This window comes from Gallinula chloropus, assembly GCF_964237585.1.
Source record: "Gallinula chloropus genome assembly, chromosome: 3".
NCBI lineage: Eukaryota > Metazoa > Chordata > Aves > Gruiformes > Rallidae > Gallinula > Gallinula chloropus.
The window spans coordinates 121,936,844-121,960,254 of NC_140087.1; the positions used below are offsets into that span (position 1 = coordinate 121,936,844).

General features: G+C 57.1%; 1 protein-coding gene across 1 annotated transcript in view; it reads right to left on the reverse strand.

Moving 5' to 3' along the window:
- OTOF (otoferlin) overlaps nucleotides 1-23,411 on the reverse strand; it is a gene marked incomplete at both ends in the record, with an annotated part of 104,311 nt that overhangs the window by 75,938 nt on the left and 4,962 nt on the right. The window contains 2 exons of the mRNA XM_084261792.1: nucleotides 3,679-3,778; nucleotides 12,478-12,566. Coding sequence (XP_084117918.1) covers nucleotides 3,679-3,778; nucleotides 12,478-12,566 — 189 coding nt within the window. The remainder of the gene's footprint in view (nucleotides 1-3,678; nucleotides 3,779-12,477; nucleotides 12,567-23,411) is intronic.

Consider the following 23,411-nt stretch of genomic DNA (forward strand, 5'->3'; position numbering starts at 1 on the left):
TAACATCATTTGTGTGTGGTTGGGTTCAGCACCTGAAATGGTGACACATCCTGAGGCGTCCCAGAGCCTCTCCCACAGGAGCCCAGACCATAATATCCTTTCTAGCATTACAATTCCTGGCTCTTTTAATCTCTTTGCTAAGGCAAATCAATAACGTTATTAGGGCTGGCTGGAAGCCACCAGAGAGGGTTTTCAGTCAGCCCAGATAAAGGAAAACAATTTCCTTTGCATTTGATGACAGATGAAGTTCTGCTGGGGATGCTTTCCAGGAGATGGTGGTGGGGGAGACCTGACTCTCCCTTCACCCAGATCTGGGGATGATACCTGGAGCTGGACATTCTTTACATGGATCATAGAATCACAGGGGTTGGAAGGGTCCCCCAGAGCCCCTGGGGTCCCACCCCCTGCCCAAGCAGGGTCCCCAGGACAGGGGCTGGAATCTCTCCAGAGAAGGAGACTCCACACCCCCTGGGCAGCCTGTCCCAGGGCTCCCTCACCCTCACTGGCAAGAAGTTCTTCCCCACACTGGGGGGAACTCCCTGGGCTCCAACTTGAGCCCATCGCCCCTTGTCCTGTCCCCACAGACACTGAGCAGAGGCTGCCCATGGCCCCCTGGGTCCCACCCTTCAGCTCTTGATCCCCAGTGATCAGATCCCCTCTGGGGCTCTTCTCTGCAGGCTGAACAGCCCCAGGTCCCTCAGCCTTTCCTCCCAGGGGAGATGCTGCAGATGCATCCACAGGGTTGGGTTTGGAGGTGGGAGGGTTGGCTGCAGTAGAAGCACCAGTTTGCAAGGACCAGGACATCTCTGGGCAGAGAGGCTGAGGGACTCGGGGCTGCTCAGCCCGCAGAAGAGAAGCCTGAGGGGGATCTGCTCAGTGCTGAGCAACCCCTGAGGGGTGGGCTCAGGAGGAGGGGTCAGGCTGTGTTCAGGGGGGCCCAGGGACAGGCCAAGGGGCCCTGGGCACAGACTGGAGCAGAGGAAGTTCCCCCTGAGCCTGAGGAGGAACTTGTGTGCTGGGAGGGTGGCAGAGCCCTGGGCCAGGCTGCCCAGAGAGGTTGGGGAGTCTCCCTCCATCCCTGGAGCCACCCCAACCCCTGATCCTGGGCGCTGTCCTGTGCAGCTCGAGGGGACCCTGCTCTGGGGGTGGCACTGGGGGGTCTCCAGAGGTCCCTCCAACCCTGATTATTCTGTCATTCTGTGGATACACAACACATCTGGTTTGGTAGAAGACCAACAGCATCCCAAGCTTGGAAGAATGTGGGTACCTGCCCAGGAGGGCTGCCTCTGCTGCCATCAGGAGCTACTCCAGCTCTATATTTCCACTAATGCTTCTCCATCAAACTGTCCCAGGCATCCCCTCTGGATTCACTCTTCCCAAGGCTCCTTTGGTCCCAGTTTACCCTCTTGCTGGGGTAAAGGCAACGCAGGTACCTCCTCAGTCCTAGGTCCACTCTAAAACATCCATCATTTTAATACCAAGGCGTTGCCTGTATTTCATTTTCAAACACTGATTTTCCTTTCTCCTCTCTGTGACACCACAGGGTCTTAAAAATATGAGATGTCCTTCCTTTGGAGGGTCCCATGGACTTTACCCAGACAGCTTCTCAGTCTGACAACCCAAGAGAGCAGCAGGAGCTCTTTTCTCCAACCCTGGAACAATTTTTGCATCCTGGGTCTGCAGCCCCTCTCCTCAGGACTGGGCTCCTTGGATCAGCTTCTTCCCCCACCAGAAGCCACCTCCTGTCTCCTCCTAATGAAACCTCACATCTTTCCCTTGCTAACTGCTTGTTATGAGCACAGAGGGCTCCAGGCAATCACACTTTGCCTTTGTGCTGAGTGGGGGAAGAAAGAATTAGAAATCAAACAAGGGAGGGGGGAGGAAGGGGGATCTGAGGCTTTATTGTTTAATTAAAACACCAGGGCTTTGATACCCAGGAAGATCAGAAGCAGCTGTATCTCCAAGTGTGTTATAAACTGCAGCCTCCAAGGGAAACAGCTCCCTTGGGGTGTGTTAAGGAGATGGAATCACAGAATCACAGGGTTAGAAAAGCCCTTTAAGCTCCTGCAGTCCAACCATCCCTGTCCTGTGCTGCCCCAGATCTCTCAGCACCTCATCTCCCCCCTGTTAAACACCCCCAGGGCTGGGGACTCAGCCCCCTCCCTGGGCAGCCTGTGCCACAGCCCCACAACTCTGCCAGGGAAGAACTTTGCCCTCCCAGCTGAGCTGACCCTGCCCTGGGGCAGCTTGAGCCCATTGCCCCTTGGCCCATCTCCTGGCCCCTGGCTGCAGAGACCATCGCCCACCTCTCTGCACCCTCCTGGCAGGGCAGGGCAGGTGGGGAGAAGGGCTCCCCTCAGCCTCCTCTGCTCCAGGCTCAACACCCCCAGCTCCCTCAGCTGCTCCTCAGAGGATTTGCCCTCCAGCCCCTTCCCCAGCCTGGTTGCCCTTCTCTGCACTCGCTCCAGGACCTCCCTGTCCTTCTGATGCTGAGGAGCCCAGAACTGGACCCAGCACTGGAGCTGCAGCCTCCCCAGTGCTGAGTACAAAACGCACTGGAAACACACTGACCCCACAGCAGCTGCTCTGGGTACCTGAAGCCTTTTCCTTGGCACTGGGGGCTCTGGGTGAGGGATGCAGAGGGTGAGGGATGGGGGCTCTGGGTTTGGGATGCAGACCCAGCCTGGGGGCTATTTCTTACCCCAGTTTTCCTTAGAGGAGCACACAGCATGGGACTCTGGGTGAGCTGCTGCCCGAGGCATTTCCATGGGGGTCAGATCAAACCAGTCTTGAGAAACAAATCCTGTCCATGTGGAGGGTTTCAGACCAGTGGTGCTACTGGTATGGATTGATACTCTGATGGCCAGAGCAGAGCCCAGTGTTCAGGTGCAGGAGAACACTGGGAGCAGAGCTCAGTGTGGGACTGTGCTCAGAGCAGCTGCTCAGCACCTCTGCAGGGATCTGGGGACCAGATGATGCTCTGAGCTGCCACAGGTCCCCAGCAGCAGGACACTTGTACTGTATTTCTGAGCTGTTTATGAGCAACTGCACCCTGTGTGCAGGTTAAACCCCATCATCTCCTTGGTTGTCCCCCAGCCTGAGCTTCTCACAGGATGCAGAACATTGGCTGTGTGTCCTCAGGACCCCCCTGGCTGCTTTGGTCCTTCAGAGAGGATAATGGGGTGAAGGAAGGTTTGAGAACTGGGGGGTTCAGGCACACAGCACGGAATGCTCTGTTCTCCCAGCTTCAGCACAATCATAGAATCATAAAATCCCAGCCTGGTCTGGGCTGGGAGGGACCCCAAGGGTCCCAGAGCTCCAACCCCCTGCCACAGGCAGGGACACCAACCTCCAGGCCTGGAGCTACACAAGGGTGCCCAGGGCCCCAGCCAACCTGGCCTTGGACACCCCCAGGGACGGGGCACCCACCCCCTCTCTGGGCAGCCCCTTCCAGCCCCTCACCACTCTCTCTGCACAGAACTTCCCCCCAGTCTCTCCTCTCCCCCTTCCCTCCTCCAGCTTCCCTCCAGCCCCTTGTCCTGCCAGGCTCTGCCCTTTAACAAGCCCATTCCCCTCCTGTTCCTGGGGTCCCTTCAGGGACGGGGAGGCTGCAGTGAGGTCCCCCTCACACAGAAGCAACTGAAGGGCAGAAGTGGCCACTTACTCCTCAGGACCTACCTGAATGGCAGAGTTATTGTCATCGATGAGCGTGTCCGTCACCTCCACGTGACCTTCCTCCACCACCTTTTGCAGAACCATCCGGAAAGTGCCAATGAGCCTATGGAGCAAAGAGGAGAGGAGTCAGGAGAGCTGGGGTGAGCACCCACCACCCTTGGTTCTTAATGGGAAAGGGGCTTTGCTGGCCAAGTTGCAGGATCTTGGGGGGCTGATCTGCCTTCCATTTGCCTTGGGAGGAGATGCTCTGCCCTGGGGAGGCCCCAGCTGGAGTCCTGTGGCCAGAGCTGGGGCCCAACACAAGGAAGATGTGGGGCTGTTGGAGAGGGGTCAGAGGAGCCCCGGGAATGCTCAGAGGGCTGGAGCAGCTCCCCATGGAGAGAGGCTGAGGGAGCTGGGCTGGGTCAGCCTGGAGAAGAGAAGGCTGTGGGGGGACCTCACTGCAGCCTCCCCGTCCCTGAAGGGACCCCAGGAACAGGAGGGGAATGGGCTTGTTAAAGGGCAGAGCCTGGCAGGACAAGGGGCTGGAGTGAAGCTGGAGGAGGGAAGGGGGAGAGGAGAGACTGGGGGGAAGTTCTGTGCAGAGAGAGTGGGGAGGGGCTGGAAGGGGCTGCCCAGAGAGGGGGTGGGTGCCCCGTCCCTGGGGGTGTTCCAGGCCAGGTTGGCTGGGGCCCTGGGCACCCTTGTGTAGCTCCAGGCCTGGAGGTTGGTGGCCCTGCCTGTGGCAGGGGGCTGGAGCTCTGGGACCCTTGGGGTCCCTCCCAGCCCAGCCCAGGCTGGGATTCTATGACTCTACACTGGTCCCTGGGGTTGTTCTTCCCCCGATGCCAGACCCTACTCTGGACTCTTCTGGGGAGTTCTATGTCCTTAATCCTTTGATCCCATCCTGTGGTCCTTGGTTCTATTGTTACCACCATGGTCTGTGCTGTGCAGGGCCAGCTGTGTGTCCCTGTGTATTTGTCACAGAGCTGGTGACAGCTTCCCCTGAGCCAGGACAACACTTCCCAGAGCCAAAAGGCCCCTGTGGCCAGAGAGATTTACAGCAGGCACAGAGTGAGGATGAGGAGGGTGAAAAGCATCTAATTACTCATAGAGGTTCTTTGCCTGGGCTCGTGGCAGCCTGCTGCTCCCACAGCCAGGGAGTGCAGCACTGTGTGTGCTAAAAGCATCTCTGCTTGTTAAATTCCAGGTCTGAATGGACACCCCGGGGAGCAGAGCAGCCTGGTGCTCTCTATTAAAAGCCATTACTTATTTGCTGGCTCATGGCTTGTCAAGGAGCTGTGGCTTTATGTTCTTCATGTTTTCTGCTGGTGCACAGGAGGGACCTTCCCTTCCCAGCCAGAGAATCACAGAATCACACAGACTCACAGAATAACAGGGGCTGGAAGGGCCCCCCAGAGCCCATGGGGTCCCACCCCCTGCCCAAGCAGGGTCCCTAGGACAGGGGCTGGGATCTCTCCAGAGAAGGAGACTCCACACCCCCTGGGCAGCCTGTCCCAGGGCTCCCTCACCCTCACTGGCAAGAAGTTCTTCCCCACATTGGGGGGAACTCCCTGGGCTCCAGCTTGAGCCCATCGCCCCTTGTCCTGTCCCCACAGACACTGAGCAGAGGCTGCCCATGGCCCCCTGGCTCCCACCCTTCAGCTCTTGATCCCCAGTGATCAGATCCCCTCTCAGGCTCTTCTCTGCAGGCTGAACAGCCCCAGCTCCCTCAGCCTTTCCTCCCAGGGGAGATGCTCCAGGCCCTTCAGCATCCCTGTCCCTCCTCTGGACTCTCTCCAGGAGATCCCTGGCTGGTTGATCCCAGGGAGCCCAGCACTGGACACAACACTCCAGCTGGGGCCTGGCCAGGGCAGAGCAGAGGGGGAGGATCCCCTCCTGTCACCTGCTGCCCACACTCCTCCTGATGCCCCCAGGATCCCACTGGCTCCCTCAGCCACCAGAACTCTCAGCTTGCAGAACTCTGGACAGCTCATCTGCAGGGGTGTGAATTACTGGGATAACAGGCTCCTTCCTTGGACCTCTCCCAACCTCCTTCCCCTGGCATCCAAGAGCAGAGTAAGAGGGAATGAAATATTCAGCACTTGTCTCCACAGCCTTTCATTTCCAAGTGTTTCATAATTCATGGGGTGCCCTGCTCCTTCCCCAGCCTTTCTGCTGATGGAAAGAGAGGGAGTTTTTCTGGGTCACCTGTAATTTTATCAGACTGCAGGCACAGCTCCTCTTTCAAACCCTGCCTGGCTGGTTTGGTGCTTGGAGTTTGCTCCAAGCCTTGGGTTGGGTCAGGCTGGGACTTCTGCACACCCCATGGTGAGCTGCACTGTGCTCTTTGCCTTGTGGCTTGCAGCATCTTTTGATGAAGCCATCTGTGTGTCTGGTGCAGGTCAGGGGTGATGGGGAACCCCTCCAGGCATGGAAGTGCCTGCTCTGTCCAAGCAAGGGCTCTGAGACAAGGTGTGCATCTGGCTTTCCTAAGAGCATCCACCATCCCGTGAAGTCCTGTCCCCCCCTTTCCCTGCTAAGTTCAGCCCTTGGATGCTGTTTGCTACCTGGACAAATTCTGCTCCTGCAGCAAGGGAGAGCTTCTGGTGAAAGGTAGCATATCCATCCATCCATCCATCCATGCCATCCCATCCCATCCATCCATCCCATCCATCCATCCATCCATCCATCCATCCATCCCTCCCTCCAGCCATCCATCCATCCATCCATCCCTCCATCCCTCCATCCACCCACCCCATCCCACCCATCCCTCCCTCCCTCCCATCCATCCATCCATCCCTCCATCCATCCATCCATCCATCCCATCCATCCCTCCCTCCATCCATCCCATCCATCCATCCCTCCCTCCATCCCTCCATCCACCCACCCCATTCCACCCATCCCTCCCTCCCATCCATCCCTCCATCCATCCATCCCTCCATCCATCCCTCCATCCATCCATCCATCCATCCCATCCATCCCTCCATCCATCCCTCCATCCCTCCATCCCTCCATCCATCCCTCCATCCATCCCATCCATCCACCCCATCCCACCCATCCCTCCCTCCCTCAACAGATCCTGGGAGGTGACAAAGGGCCAACCATGCCACCTCTGTCCTGGTTCAGCCCCCACCTCCAGACACACCTCACAAGCTGGTGGTGGGGAAGCAGAGGGATGTCACTATTAACCCACCACCAGGCCTGAAGAAGCCCAGGAGATTGGAATGAAGGCTCAACTGCCTGAGGGAGAATCCAGCCTGCACCTGGCCTCCTGCTCCTGAACCACCTGGAGATGCTGTTTCCATCTAAATCAGGGAGTTCAGTGCTGCCAACCCCCCTTCAGCCTCCCCTGAATTAATGTGCCCCATCCCTGGGGTGTCCAAGGCCAGGTTGGCTGGGGCCCTGGGCACCCTTGTGTAGCTCCAGGCCTGGAGGTTGGTGTCCCTGCCTGTGGCAGGGGGTTGGAGCTCTGGGACCCTTGGGGTCCCTCCCAGCCCAGACCAGGCTGGGATTCTGTGATAAGAGGAGAAACCAACTGCAGCAGAGGTACCAATTCTTTCCCTCCTGCTCTTTCCCCTGTGAGTCTGCAGGGGGTTATTCTCAGCAGGTGAAATGATGAGCATCCTGCTTCCACACAAGAGACCTGAACTCTGCAAAGATCTTAATTGGTGGAGAAGATGGAGCACAAAGGACAGAACAAGACTGTATTTTTATCCAGCAGTGCTGTAGTAAAGCCCTTGGTACTGGTCTCTTTGTGCCTCTGGCAGGTAAGGGGAGCCAGGTCCTGCTGCTCCTCCCTGGGTGTCGGTTTGCAGCAGGGGGATGTTATCTGTGCCCCCACCCTGGCCTCACCCAGCAGGAGCCCACAGGTCTGTAATGTGGCTTTTGGCCTTTGGCCAGATCCAGTTTCTGCTCCTCACCCCGGAGAGGAAAACAGTGACATGGAGGAAAGGAAACCACCTCAGAGTAGAAGTCATCACTTTGTGGGCAGCCTCACTCATGCTTAAGGGCTGTTTAATCATCCCACCCCAGTCCAGTGTGGGTGGGAAGGGTCCTCAGCTTGCCCTGTGACCCCCTGCCATGGGCAGGGACACTCTCCAGCCCAGGGTGCCCCCAGCCCAATCCAACTCATCCTTGAGCCCTGCCAGGGATCCCAGGGCAGCCCCAGCTTCTCTGGGCACCCTGTGCCAGGGGCTCCCCCTCCCAGGGAAGGATTTCTGGGCCATCATCCACCCACACTGGGACAGCACATCCCTGGTGTGATGTGGATGGGTCTTGACTGGAGGGGAGAGTTTCTCACCCTGGGGATGCCCTGCCTGGTCAGGGTATGGAGACAGGTTTCTGGGCTGATGGCACTGCTGGGCTGTCCCTTTTCAGTTGTCCTCATTGAGTATCTCCATGCTTTGCCCCATTTCTTTGGGCACCAGACTTGCAGAGCCCTGGGGAACAGCTCCAAGGCACAGCCACCAGCCCAGAGCTGAGACCCCCCCAGAGCCCACAGCTGCTCCCAGGAGCCAGCACTCACTCACCTGCTGGAGGGAGGCTGGGCCAGGAGAGGATTATCTTACCAGCTAATTAGCTGCATGCTGATGGCCAACCATGCAGGAAACAAAAGCAACTCAATGAGCCACACAGCCAGGTCTGGGCACTGTCCCCCCCTCCCCATTACACAGGGACCTGCATCAGGTGTCCTGCCTTTATCTGGGGCTCTGATAAATAGCACTAATCAGCTGCACGTGAATAATTCACAGGGACCACAGCTCATCTTTCCCACATCCAGGGCTCTGCTTCTCCCCACCCCTCTCCCTCCTCTCCAAGACTTCTGTCTGTCTGTCTGTCTGTCCTGCCCCCACCACTCACTGCTGTGCAAGAGGGATGGGCTGTAGCTACAGCACTGAACTGTCACCCTGGGCTTTAATATTGGGGTTTTTTGGTACCACAGAGTCTCCTCTTTCCTTTGAGGGAGGTGCTCAGCACCAGCTGTGGATGGTGGGATGGGGCCAGGCTCACTGACCATGTGCTGTGGACATATCTTGGTGTCAATATTTCTCAGCCAGAGGAGAAATGCTGTGGGTCTGAAGAGAAATCCCTCTCTGGTTCCTTTACCCTCATGCCCTGTTTATGACCTTGCTCCTTCACATTTATGACCTGTTCTTCAGGTTGCTTCCACTGATGCTCAGGCCTGAAGTGCATTTCTTCCTCTGTCAGCAGGCACCTTGCAGGCTGGGACTAAGGCTCTGCTGTCACTGCCTCCTTTGGGCTCCTGGTTGTTGTCCTCAAGGACCTTCAGCCTCCTCAGCCCATCCTTCAGCCACAGCCAGTTCTCAGCTCCTTGTGCCCCAAGCATGTGGTGCTGGAGCAGGGCATGCTTTGCTACTTCTGGCTCGCTCAGACCCCTCTCCAGTCGCTGGTGGTTCAGCTCCATCCCTCAAACGATCGAGCTGGACACGAATCTCTCATGACATGTCCTGGGAGGTCTGAGAAAAACACTGGGCTGGCAGATACAGCTTTGGATCTTCAGGAGACATGGGTCCTTCAGGAAGAGGGGTGCTCCAGGGGCACTGGGGCTCAGCCCTCATTCCCCACAGGCACCGATACTGCAGCAGGAGGAGCTGAAGCCCCTCTTGGGATTCTGCTCCCCACTCCAGTCAAGGGAAAGCCAGGGCAGATGTCCTGTTTGGTGTCTGCTGAAGGGGCTCTCTGATCCCAGCTCCTTCCCTGGCCTGGGCTGCAGGGATGAGTGGCTCCAGTGGCCCAAAGCAAAGACAAGCATCAGGGAGGTCACACTGTGCTGGGTGTCCTCAGAGCTCTGGGGCAGACTGAGCACCCAGTGCCACAGACACGCTCTGGGGATCCTCTCACTGCTGTCTATAAACACCAGCATGAGGAAGCTGTTTCTAACCTGAAAGGCTTTTTAATTAAGCAGAGAGAGACAGAACAGGTAATGAAACCCTGGCAAACCTCTGCAGGGAGGTGCTGGATACTCCACCAGCATGGATGCTGCTGCAAGGAAGCTGGTCCAGCCGAGTCCCAGGGCAGGGCAGAAGTTGGTGCTACCTGGGGTGAGCTGCTGGGGACCACGAGTTCTGCACATCAGAACTGAAATGGCCAAGAAGGGGACAGGCCTTTAGCTGGGCCTGTAGTGACAGGACAAGGAGGGGATGGTTTTAGGCTAAAAGAGAGAACATTCAGACTAGACAGGAGGAAGAAATTGTTTACAATGAGAGTGGTGAGACACTGGTACAGGTTGCCCAGAGAGACTGGAGATGCCCCATCCCTGGAAACATCCCAGATCAGGTTGGACAAGGCTCTGAGCAACCTGGTCAGGTCAAAGATGTCCCTGACAGGGAGCACAGGTCGGTGTCCAGACGGGGCTGGAGTCTCTCCAGAGAAGGAGACTCCACACCCCCTGGGCAGCCTGTCCCAGGGCTCCCTCACCCTCACTGGGAAGAAGTTCTTCCCCACACTGGGGGGAACTCCCTGGGCTCCAACTTGAGCCCATCGCCCCTTGTCCTGTCCCCACAGACACTGAGCAGAGGCTGCCCATGGCCCCCTGGGTCCCACCCTTCAGCTCTTGATCCCCAGTGATCAGATCCCCTCTCAGGCTCTTCTCTGCAGGCTGAACAGCCCCAGCTCCCTCAGCCTTTCCTCCCAGGGGAGATGCTCCAGCCCCTTCAGCATCTCTGTCCCTCCTCTGGACTCTCTCCAGGAGATCCCTGGCTGGTTGATCCCAGGGAGCCCAGCCCTGGACACAACACTCCAGCTGGGGCCTGGCCAGGGCAGAGCAGAGGGGGAGGATCCCCTCCTGTCACCTGTCACTCTCCCTTTGATGCACAACCTGGCAGCTGTCCTAGGAAGAGGACACAAAACCTGGCACAGGATTCAATGGATGAGCAATTAAAAAACGGAGTGTAATTGGTGACACTCAAGGTAGGGTCATGAGGAGGTGGAGCCTGGCAAAACAAGCTTGGATTGCTGCTTTGGAGAGGGATGGAGGGATGGAGGGATGGAGGGATGGAGGGATGGAGGGATGGAGGGATGGAGGGATGGAGGGATGGAGGGATGGAGGGATGGAGGGATGGAGGGATGGAGGGATGGAGGGATGGAGGGATGGAGGGATGGAGGGATGGAGGGATGGAGGGATGGAGGGAGCAGGTCCTTACAAAGTGTCTGGTTTGATGCTGCCTGCTCTCAGTGCTACACACTAACGAGAGCAGATTAATGGGGGGACTCTAAAAATAGGGCAGCAGCTGAGAATCATCTTTGGATGACAGTGCCACGCTGTAATTTTGCTATTAAACCCATAACTGCTACATCAGTGGGTGGGATGTAAAAATACCTTACAATCAGATCTTCAAATAACGTGAAGATTGACAGAGCAGTCAGCCAGGAGAGAGAGGAGGCAACAGAGCAGAGCAGTGGGGACCTTGGGAAGAGCCTGAGCCAAAGGAAAAGGGACTCACATCCCAAAACCGCTGCCAGGAAGCTGCTTCTGCAACTCAGGCCAGCAGAAAATGGACCAAGCTCCCATGGACACAACAGCTCTGGCACATGAGATGCCCAGCACGGGGGTAAATGACCAATTAACCTGTAACTGCAGGACTGGAGGAGGGATGGGGGAGGACAGGTGAGCTTCACCCTCTGGCTGCAGAGCCAGGGGGATGCAGGGAATACATCCAGCCTGTACTTGAGAGGGAGGATGCTGGAAGTTGAAGGTTAGTGGGATAAAGAGCTGTAAAGATGATTTGAGATGGTAAAGAATCACAGAGTCCCAGGGCTGGAAAAGCCCTCTGAGCTCCTGGAGTCCACCCATCCCTGTCCTGTGCTGCCCCAGATCTCTCAGCACCTCATCTCCCCCTGTTAAACACCCCCAGGGCTGGGGACTCAGCCCCCTCCCTGGGCAGCCTGTGCCACAGCCCCACAACTCTGCCAGGGAAGAACTTTGCCCTCCCAGCTGAGCTGACCCTGCCCTGGGGCAGCTTGAGCCCATTGCCCCTTGGCCCAGCTCCTGGCCCCTGGCTGCAGAGACCATCGCCCACCTCTCTGCACCCTCCTGGCAGGGCAGGGCAGGTGGGGAGAAGGGCTCCCCTCAGCCTCCTCTGCTCCAGGCTCAACACCCCCAGCTCCCTCAGCTGCTCCTCAGAGGATTTGCCCTCCAGCCCCTTCCCCAGCCTGGTTGCCCTTCTCTGCACTCGCTCCAGGACCTCCCTGTCCTTCTGATGCTGAGGAGCCCAGAACTGGACCCAGCACTGGAGCTGCAGCCTCCCCAGTGCCCAGCCCAGGGGCACCATCCCCTCCCCAGCCCTACTGGCCACACTGGTTCTGACACAAGCAACTTAGACTGCAGGAAACCTTCAATAATGCTCCTAACACTGCACATAAGGCCCAGCAACATCTATGTGAGAAAAAAAATGAGAAGAATAAAGTAAATAAACACTTGCAGAATTTGCTGAAGCCAGGGAAGTGCATTTCAGCATCAACTTCCACATTGATAATTAGCTACAAGACTTCAGTTTCTCTTAAATACAGGCAAATTGTATTAAAACAAATGGAAGATTGGAAAAAACATGGCACAGACATGTCACTGCCCACCACTCAGTTGCTGGTGGTTGGCAACCTGGCCCAGAGCTCTGCACATCCCATCTGAGCTTCCCTGCCCTTCCCAAACAACATCACCAACGTCTTCCTCACCCTCCAGTCTCCAAATCAAACAGGGATGTGGCTCCACCTCAAGCAGGAGCTGCCTCTCCCCACTGAGGAGGGCCCAGGGGGTGGGTGGGGTGGTGGGTGGGTGGGAGGGAAGGACACCCCCGATCTCACCTGTTGGTGAAGACTTTGCTGTAGTTGAACACCTGGATCTCCAGGATCTCGTTCCCATCGATGCTGCTTCCCACCGGCCAGCGGAAGGTCTGCAGGGAAGGGACAGGAGGGAGATGTCAGCCTGGTGTCAGGGACCTGCTGCAGGGGTGATGAGGATGGCACGGAGATGACCTCCCAGCAAAGCCAACCAGCCTAATTAGCCAGGTGACCATCAAAAGAAATGAAAGGCTAACTGGTCTGATTTCTCCCCAGGCAAAAGGCAGAGGGGTTGTTCTATGGGTTCTCATGAAGGATGTGCCTCAGTGCCCAATAGTCTGTATATATCTGGTATGAATAAGGTCCAGCTGGATGGGCCATCTCGTCTAGATGGAGCTTTTACCAAGAAAAGGTGGGCCAGATGGTCCTGGAGGTCCCTCCCAAGTGTAGAGATATTATCTGTATATTATAGATACAAACACCCCATATACACACATTACACTTTTTATAATCATGGACTGGGCTGGGCTGGGAGGGACCCCAAGGGTCCCAGAGCTCCAACCCCCTGCCACAGGCAGGGACACCAACCTCCAGGCCTGGAGCTACACAAGGGTGCCCAGGGTCCCATCCAGCCTGTCCCTGAACACCCCCAGGGACGGGGCACCCACCCCCTCTCTGGGCAGCCCCTTCCAGCCCCTCACCACTCTCTCTGCACAGAACTTCCCCCCAGTCTCTCCTCTCCCCCTTCCCTCCTCCAGCTTCACTCCAGCCCCTTGTCCTGCCAGTCTCTGCCCTTTAACAAGCCCATTCCCCTCCTGTTCCTGGGGTCCCTTCAGGGACGGGGAGGCTGCAGTGAGGTCCCCCCACAGCCTTCTCTTCTCCAGGCTGACCCAGCCCAGCTCCCTCAGCCTCTCTCCATAGAGATATATATTTTTTAAAAATCATATATATAAAAATCACTGTGGTTTTGTTTTGTCTGGGGGGTGATGGTGATGATTTGCTTCCCATGGTAAAAATTCCACCTGCCAGGCTTCAGTTTTCCAAGTCCTGGGTCCTTTGTGGCCTCCTGCAGCTCAGCACACCCCAGGCTGCTCTCCATGGGGTGGGAACGTCCTGCTCTCAGACACAGAGTCAATGGGGTTGAGTCCTGTGCCGATGAGGGGAGAGGCAGAGCAGCATTCAGAGTCTTGAAAGGAAAGTGCTTATCAGGCAGCTCGGCAGGAAGAAATTAGGGACTCTTCAGAAAGATGCCAACACTCCTTTTTTCAAGCTATTTTTGCCCCTTTTCCGCTTTCTGCAGCGAGTCAGGGAAGCAAAGGGAACATATTCCGAGATCCAGAGCTAGAAACATCCCTGTGGCTGTGAGAGAATCCTGCTCACTCCTCATTCTGCACCCACGGGGACTTTGGGGTCTCCATGCTGGGGACCCACTCACCCCTTCCTCCTCCAGCATGTGACCTGCTCCCTGCTGGCTCCTTCACCTCCACTCTTGCCGGGCTGGGAAAGGCAAGGAGCAGTCCCAGGATCCCACACCCAGCAGAGCAGAACCTGGACACTCTCCAGGGGGACTCTGCACCTTTCACACCAGTGGTACTTTACTACAGGTTTAAGATCAGGACTTGTGGTTGCTTCTGAGGTGCAGATAGAAAGCCCAAGCACAGGGGACGTTGTTTCTCCCTGGATCATCAAGTCCCAGACTGGGCTGGGTGTGAAGGGACCTTAAAGCCCATCTAGTCCCCCCCCTGCCATGGGTAAGGACATCTTCAGCCAGACCAGGTTGCTCAGAGGCTCATCCAACCTGACCTTGGAAGTTTCCAGGGATGGGGCATCTCCCACCTCTGTGGGCACCCTGTGCCAGTGTCTCACCACCCTCAACATGAACAGTTTCCTCCTACCTACTCTGGATCTCCCCCTCTTGTAGTCTAAAACCATCACCCCTTGTCCTATTGCTACTGGGCTGGCTAAGAACCTGTCCCCATCTTGATTTCTGAGCCCCTTAAAGTACTGAGCCAATCTTCCTGGCCCTTCCAGACACCTGATGTCCATTGCATCCTCACCACCTGAACAGGGCCTCACCTTTCACCCCTCTGCCAAGTCTGAGACAAATCCAGTGCCTCTGCTATCTCCATAGAAGGTCCATAAAAGGCACAGGCTCTGTTTTGCTCACACACATCTGACTTGGACTGGGAGTTGAAAGAGCTCTGGAAGCTCCTTCTGAAGCCCCAGCAGATCATAGAATCATAGACTAGTCTGGGTTGGGAGAGACCCCAAGGGTCCCAGAGCTCCAGCCCCCTGCCACAGGCAGGGACACCAACCTCCAGGCCTGGAGCTACACAAGGGTGCCTGGTCTACCTGCTGTACCCCAGATTGTGCCCTCAAGGGCAGATCTTCCTTTGGGGGTCCCACAGTTGGGTTGTTCCTCTGCCTTTAACCAGCTGATGGAGCAGAGGTTGGGGTTCCCCTGGGCTGAGCACCCACTGAGGGATGGTGGTTGCCCCCCCATTGCTTGGTTAATGGTCATGGTTAATTAGGGAATCCCAGCCTGGTCTGGGTTGGGAGGGACCCCAAGGGTCCCAGAGCTCCAGCCCCCTGCCACAGGCAGGGACACCAACCTCCAGGCCTGGAGCTACACAAGGGTGCCCAGGGCCCCAGCCAACCTGGCCTTGGACACCCCCAGGGACGGGGCACCCACCCCCTCTCTGGGCAGCCCCTTCCAGCCCCTCACCACTCTCTCTGCACAGAACTTCCCCCCAGTCTCTCCTCTCCCCCTTCCCTCCTCCAGCTTCACTCCAGCCCCTTGTCCTGCCAGGCTCTGCCCTTTAACCAGCCCATTCCCCTCCTGTTCCTGGGGTCCCTTCAGGGACGGGGAGGCTGCAGTGAGGTCCCCCCACAGCCTTCTCTTCTCCAGGCTGACCCAGCCCAGCTCCCTCAGCCTCTCTCCATAGGGGAGGTAACAAAGTTGTGCAAGAGGCATCAGGGGTCTGCTGGGGAGAGGAAAAGCCCCCCAGAAGTCCTCCCACGACAGGCGTGTGTCTCAGCAGGGTGCCAGCCTGACCAGCCACCCTCACTCTCCTCCTGGTTTTATCCCACTGAACCCAACTTGTGCCACCCAGGCATGAGTTTTAAAATCTTATTTCCCCTCCTTTATTTCAGAGTTTTGCTGCCCCACGTGCCAGTGAGTCCCTGCACACTGAAAATCTCTCTCTGAGCTACAGCCAGGAACAAAACCCCAACCAAACAGCTCAAAGGAACTGGGTGATACAGTTCCCTCCCAAGACAGATACTGTGTTCTTATTACCTTCCCATCCCTGGAAGGATTATTACTGTCGCTCAGCCTGACCTCTTAAACAAGCCAGACCACAGATGTTTGTGTTTCGCTCAAAGGCTCCTCAATCAAACCCAGCTTTGCCCTGCAGCTCAGTTGGAACAGGTTTTTTAACAGGGAAAGAGGAAAAAGCAGACAGCCCAGGATTAAAGAAACAGCAGTTATTTACACTTCCAGAGAAAGGGTTTCAACAGCTGATGGAACGGCAGGACAAGGGGGCTGGGGTGAAGCTGGAGGAGGGAAGGGGCAGAGGAGAGACTGGGGGGAAGTTCTGTGCAGAGAGAGTGGTGAGGGGCTGGAAGGGGCTGCCCAGAGAGGGGGTGGGTGCCCCGTCCCTGGGGGTGTTCCAGGCCAGGTTGGCTGGGGCCCTGGGCAGCCTTGTGTAGCTCCAGGCCTGGAGGTTGGTGTCCCTGCCTGTGGCAGGGGGTTGGAGCTCTGGGACCCTTGGGGTCCCTCCCAGCCCAGACCAGGCTGGGATTCTCTGATTACCTTCAGCAATAAACATTCAGGGCATGCTTCTGCTTTGAACTTGTGGGCTTCAGCTCCCCAGCCCTTGCCCTCTGCTCTCCCACGGAGCTACAGTGCTGCTGAAACTCCTTCATTCGCCCTTTTCGATGTCACTCCCGGCTGCCCACACCGTGGGAATCACCCTGGGGCTGAAACCAGCTCTCCCTTTCTAACAGTGGTGCCACCAGTCCAAGGCACAGTGTGACATGCGTAGAGGTGACCTGCCTGTCCCCTCAGACCCAGCCTTTCCTGGGAGAATTTGATCACAGAATCCCAGGGTTGGAAAAGCCCTTTAAGCTCCTGGAGTCCAACCGTCCCTGTCCTGAGCTAAACCAGATCCCTGAGCACCTCATCTCCCCCCTGTTAAACACCCCCAGGGCTGGGGACTCAGCCCCCTCCCTGGGCAGCCTGTGCCACAGCCCCACAACTCTGCCAGGGAAGAACTTTGCCCTCCCAGCTGAGCTGACCCTGCCCTGGGGCAGCTTGAGCCCATTGCCCCTTGGCCCATCTCCTGGCCCCTGGCTGCAGAGACCATCGCCCACCTCTCTGCACCCTCCTGGCAGGGCAGGGGAGGTGGGGAGAAGGGCTCCCCTCAGCCTCCTCTTCTCCAGGCTCAACACCCCCAGCTCCCTCAGCTGCTCCTCAGAGGATTTGCCCTCCAGCCCCTTCCCCAGCCTGGTTGCCCTTCTCTGCACTCGCTCCAGGACCTCCCTGTCCTTCTGATGCTGAGGAGCCCAGAGCTGGACCCAGCACTGGAGCTGCAGCCTCCCCAGTGCCCAGCCCAGGGGCACAATCCCCTCCCCAGACCCACTGGCCACACTGTGTCTGACACAAGCCAGGATGCCCTTGGCTTTCCTGGCCCCTGGGCACACTGCTGGCTCATGTTCAGCCTGCAGCCACCCAGCACCCCCAGCTCCTTCTCTGCCTGACAGCTCTCCAACCAGTCTCTCCCAGCCTGTAGCTGCAGGGGGTTGTTCTGTCCCACGTGCAGCACTTTACATCTATGCAAGGTGCTGCACTTAATAGCTGCTCTTCACTGTGTTTGACCAAGACCATGGCGATGCCCACACCCATGCCCATGCGCCCCAGCAGCAGGAGGTGGCACAGGGACACCTGTAAGGCTGCTGCTAAACTGTGGCTTAGCTCGATAGAAGGTCTGCCAGTGGCCACGCTGCTGCAGCACCAGCACTGGAGTTCACTGGCAGGGGGAAAGCCACAGGCTCTGCACAGACAAGCAACATAATTAAGCAGCCTGATGGCCCACGTTGTGAAAGAAGCGAAGAGAATGAGGCTGGAAGGTCTCTGGGAGCACACGTCATCTGTCTCCCCTCCCTGGCAGCAGCAGCAGCAGCAGCTCCACTCGACCGTTCAAGGCATTTTTTTTAGTGAGAGGAACATCCAAGCACTTTGCAAAGCATCCCTGCAGGCACCACTGGTGCCAGCTACAGCACAAGGCAAGCTCAGGATGAACCCACCCTGCACACCCAGCCAAGAGACACACGTGCTGGATGCTGCATGGTGCCAGGGGGGACAGAGGGTTGTCACAAATCTGCCACCTGGGAGGGTCTCCATCTCCTTCCAAGCCTTGTGGGCACTCATGTGTCACCATGGTGGGAATCAGACCCTCCCAACCCTCCACAACTCATCTCCTGGGAGTGGTGCTCTAATAACCATCAGGAACCATAGAATCACTGGGGTTGGGAGGGCCCCCCAGAGCTCCTGGGGTCCCACCCCCTGCCCAAGCAGGGGCCCTAGGACAGGGGCTGGGATCTCTCCAGAGAAGGAGACTCCACACCCCCTGGGCAGCCTGTCCCAGGGCTCCCTCACCCTCACTGGCAAGAAGTTCTTCCCCACACTGGGGGGAACTCCCTGGGCTCCAGCTTGAGCCCATCGCCCCTTGTCCTGTCCCCACAGACACTGAGCAGAGGCTGCCCATGGCCCCCTGGGTCCCACCCTTCAGCTCTTGAGAAGCTCCTGAACGCTGGTGGCATCCTGTCCCAGCTCCCTCCCCACCAGCCCCATTGGGAAACAGCAGCAGCACTGGTCCAGGAGCTTCCCTCCTCTCACTGCCCTTCCTCCTTCCCTGGCTGGCTGCCTGTTTATTCTCCTTACAGGTTTTACTGTTAAAAGCCTTTTTTATAAATCTTGTGCAAAGCTTTTTTTGGGTCCATTTTATCTGTTTTGATTAACAAAGGGGAAAAAAAAAACCCATAGAGGCAGAGAAATGCTTCTTCAGAAGGCAGAAGCCAGACACTCCCAGTCAGACAGCTTGAAGGGACCTGGGAATGGGCATCTTTTTAAGGGGTCTCCCTTGTTTAAGGGGTGTCTCCCCCCCTTTCAGCCATGCCAGCTCTTTTGAAGCCATGTCACCCCTTTTTAAGCCATGTCTCCCCTTTTCCTGCAGCCTCTTGGAGCCCTGGCTGGGTGCTCATCCTGCCTGTCCTCTCCAAGCCTGGTTAATCAGAGGCACTTCCAGATGTTCAGATCAAGGCTGCAGCTTTCCTGATGGCAGCACTTAAGCCTGTCCCAGTCCCTTTGGGAGAGGATCCCCTTAGGAGAGACTGAATTCAGGCCAGGAAGACCACACAGGACCCACCCCCAGCTCCCCACGCCCAGCAGCATCACTGGAGGCCCCTTCCCTCCTGTGCTGGGTGCCTGCAGAAGCAGGACAAGCCCCTCCAAGAAGAAACCCCTTGGGGTGCAGGCAGGACACAACCAAGTTGTTCCTGATTAAATAAACCAGAGCTGGAGTGCTGCAGGTGCCCTCTGGAACAGGCAGCAGCTTATCTTCCCTGGGCTCTGGAGGAGCACAGCCTCTGCATAATTCATCAAGCAATGAATAAAAATAATTGCAAAAAGAAATAGAAGGAAGCCAAACAAATGGAAACCACTGGGGCAGCCCAAATTCAGCCTGGTAGCAGATCCTCATGACTGTTAATCACAAACTCACAGAGTCACAGGGGTGGGAAGGGCCCCCCAGAGCCCCTGGGGTCCCACCCCCTGCCCAAGCAGGGTCCCTAGGACAGGGGCTGGAATCTCTCCAGAGAAGGAGACTCCACACCCCCTGGGCAGCCTGTCTCAGGGCTCCCTCACCCTCACTGGCAAGAAGTTCTTCCCCACATTGGGGGGAACTCCCTGGGCTCCAGCTTGAGCCCATCGCCCCTTGTCCTGTCCCCACAGACACTGAGCAGAGGCTGCCCATGGCCCCCTGGGTCCCACCCTTCAGCTCTTGATCCCCAGTGATCAGATCCCCTCTCAGGCTCTTCTCTGCAGGCTGAACAGCCCCAGCTCCCTCAGCCTTTCCTCCCAGGGGAGATGCTCCAGCCCCTTCAGCATCCCTGTCCCTCCTCTGGACTCTCTCCAGGAGATCCCTGGCTGGTTGATCCCAGGGAGCCCAGCCCTGGACACAACACTCCAGTGGGGCCTGGCCAGGGCAGAGCAGAGGGGGAGGATCCCCTCCTGTCACCTGCTGCCCACACTCCTCCTGATGCCCCCAGGATCCCATTGTCTCTCTCAGCCCCAGGACACTCTGCTGGCTCGTGGCCACCCTGTCACCCACCAGCACCCCCAGGTCCTTCTCCCCAGAGCTCCTCTCCAGCAGCTCCCCCCAGCCTGTCCTGATCCCAGCAGTTACTCCTTCCCAGGTACCAGACTCTCCACTTGCTCTTATTAAACCTCATTTAAGTGGTGGCAGGGAAGCTGATGCCCTTGTTAGCACTGGCAAAACAACCCCTTTGCCTTTACGTGAAGCTGATGTGAATTTTCTGCTTGTCACCAGCTCTGAGATGAGGGAGGGAGCATCCTCTTCACCCTCACCTCATTTCATCTCAGCTCAGCTTCAAAAGCCTTCCCCACTCCGGGGATGAGCCATACCCCCCATCCAAATCACCCCCTCCAAAAAACCCCACTATTATACCCTATTTTGATGGGAAAAGAGGAAACGGGGCCATTTCTGGGGCTTCTGGTTTGTAAGTTGTGCCAGGGGAGGTTTGGATGGGTGTCAGGGAAAACATCTTCCCCCATAGGGCTGCCAGGCTCGGGACAGGCTGCCTGGGGCAGTGGGGGGGTCACTGTCCCAGGGGGATGTAAAAGCCATGGAGAAGTGGTGCTTGGGGCATGGTTAGTGGTGGGCAGTTTTGGGTTAACAGCTGGACCTGATGATGTTAAAGGTCTTTTCCAACCCAAGCAACCATTGGTTCCAAAAATGATGAGTGCAAGGAGCCCCCCTGAGCACCAGGGATGTGTACAAGTGACTGGGGAGCAATGTGAAGGAACAGCCCCACCTCACACCCCACAGGTCACTGAATTCAAGGGGAACAAGGGAGCTGAAGAGGCAACAAACCCCCCTTCTGCCAGGTGGGCTTCCTGGGGGGCAGACAGACCCTCCTGCTCATCTTCAGCTGCCCCACACTCACAGTGTCCCCAGCAGACCCCCCTCAGTGCTGCTGCAGACATAAGACAGCTCAAAGTCGTGCACCACCAGCAGTGGGGACCACACGTGCCCATCACCTCCCCGTGAGGGAGAAGATCCCAGGAACACTGGGGAGCTCAGGTTGTACTCAATAAGACTGATCAGGGCTTGTCATCAAGGCCATGATGACTTGCCTTGGGTGTATGCTCAAAGGGAAGCACCCGCCCTCCTGGAGAGCCTCATTAGCTAATTACTCCAGGCAGCACAAGCTGCATCACCGAGCTGATGGCAGGTGCCTGGTCTGTGGCTGCTGCATCAAGGAGTCCTCCAGGATAAGGAGATTTAATAGAGGAAGAGGACACGTCACCTCTGCCACCTCTCACTGTGGTTTGTGCCCTTTAGGACACAGGGATGAGGAGGAGGACACCAGGGGCTCCTCCAGACAGCTATCTCCAGCCCAGTCACCGGCTGTGCATGAGCTGGGACCATCACTCCACATCCCAGTGTGTGGCAGGACTACACCAGCTGAACTCCCAGCAAGCCCTGGGGAGGTGAAGCCAGACACATCCTCTGCTTTGCCTCCACATCCTCTGCTCCATTCACCAGGTGCCACCAGGACACATCAGGAGATTATGTTCTGGGACACTTGGGGTGGTACCAGGATAGTACCAGGTCACGGGTGCTGCAGGAGCAGGACCTGTGTCTGACCTGACACTAATTACTTTAAAATACAATAAAATACAGATGTTCAGGTAACTGAGTGCCTCGTGGAGCAGCTATGCTACCTCTCAGCTCGTCTCTTAGGTGCTGGGGAGCCCTTGGGTGACACCAAGGATGAAAGCCTGACTGATGGGGGAGTCCCTCAGGGCATAAGCACTTTGCTCCTGGCAGAGAATTCCAGGGGTAGGAATAGGCTGCTCTTAAAAACTGGTATCTGGCAGGTCCCAAGGCCTGGAGCAGCCAGCAGCTGCACACCCTCAACTCGTCTCTGCCAGGGCTCCATGCTCACCTTGGTCCTCAGGGCAAAGGAAGCTCTGACCACTCTAGACCCAGGTGGCTCCTGAGGAAAACCAAGTTGTTTTAAATTGTCGACTCCCAGACTGGTTTGGGTGGGAAGGGACCTCAAAGATCATCTAATTCCACTCCCTGCCACAGGCAGGGACACCCTCCACTAGCCCAGGGTGCCCAAAGCCCCATCCAACCCATCCTTGAACCCAGGCCAGGGGATGGTCCCTGCCCTGGTCCTGCTGGCCACCCCCCTGCTGACACCAGCCAGGATGCTGTTGGATGCCTTAGTCCCTGGGCACACTGCTGGTTCACGTTCAGCCAGATGCTGACCAGCACCCCAAGGTCCTTTTCCACCAGGCAGCTTTCCAGCACCAAGCACTGGGAGCAGCAGGTATCTGGTGTCCCACCAAGCCTGAGACAGTGAGAGGAACCTCCACCAGCCCTTCAGCCCCAGCAGGGAAGGATCTCCTCACTCCAATCACAGGCAGCTCCAGGGATGCACACCTCCGTGGTTGTTATTCAAATCAGTCATTATACTAACAAATTGCTGTGGAAATCTGCATCCCATCACCATCAGCAGCTCCCCCAGCCAAAATCTGCATCCCATCACCATCAGCAGCTCCCCCAGCCAAAATCTGCATCCCATCACCATCAGCAGCTCCCCCAGCCAAAATCTGCATCCCATCACCATCAGCAGCTCCCCCAGCCAAAATCTGCATCCCATCACCATCAGCAGCTCCCCCAGCCAAAATCTGCATCCCATCACCATCAGCAGCTCCCCCAGCCAAAATCTGCATCCCATCACCATCAGCAGCTCCCCCAGCTGAAATCTGCATCCCATCACCATCAGCAGCTCCCCCAGCTGAAATCTGCATCCCATCACCATCAGCAGCTCCCCCAGCTGAAATCTGCATCCCATCACCATCAGCAGCTCCCCCAGCTGCCTCAGCCGTGCAGGAGCGTGGTTGGAGACCCAACGCCAACCACCTCCTTGACATGCCCCATCCCCTGCAACCCTGGGTGTACCAGTGGCAGCTCCCACCCTGCTGTGGGCTTCCCCTGCCCTAATCTTCTGGCAATTTAGGGGAGCCTGAGGTTAAGCTCTTCCCCTAAAACCTGGAGCAAGGGCTGACCCATGGCAGGGATGCAGAGGGGCACGGAGGAGCCGGGTGTGCTCCTGGCTGGGAACACCACAGGATTTATCACCACACAGACACATCCCATGCCTGGAACCAGGGGGAAAACTTCATTTTCCAAAGGTGGAAACAGCTTTAGAAAATTATAAACAAGGTGTTAGTATTCCTCCCAGCCTCTTGTATTCTCCAGCCCCTGGGAACAGGTTATCTTCCAGGAGGAAGCATCCATTCTCCTTCAGAAGCCTATTTCCATTTTGAATGTGGCTTCCTAGCAGCACCTCTGTTCCCTGCTCGTGTGGGGGACCTGATGTCAGTCGCCTGGCAGTGTTTTCTGCCTAAAGACAGGCTGTGTTTTGAAACCACACAGAACTTGGGTTTCCATTCCCTCTCTCTCCCTCCCCACACACCATCCGATCGGCACCCAAAGCGGATCGATTGGCTTGTTATCCAGCATGAGACAGGGGATGCAGAGGGGTGGGGGAGGCTGGCAGGATGGGCAGCAACAACTGAGGCAACTGCAGGTTGGAAAGCAGGAGGTTTCCCCCCTGAGGCAATGAAAATGGGAGCTGAG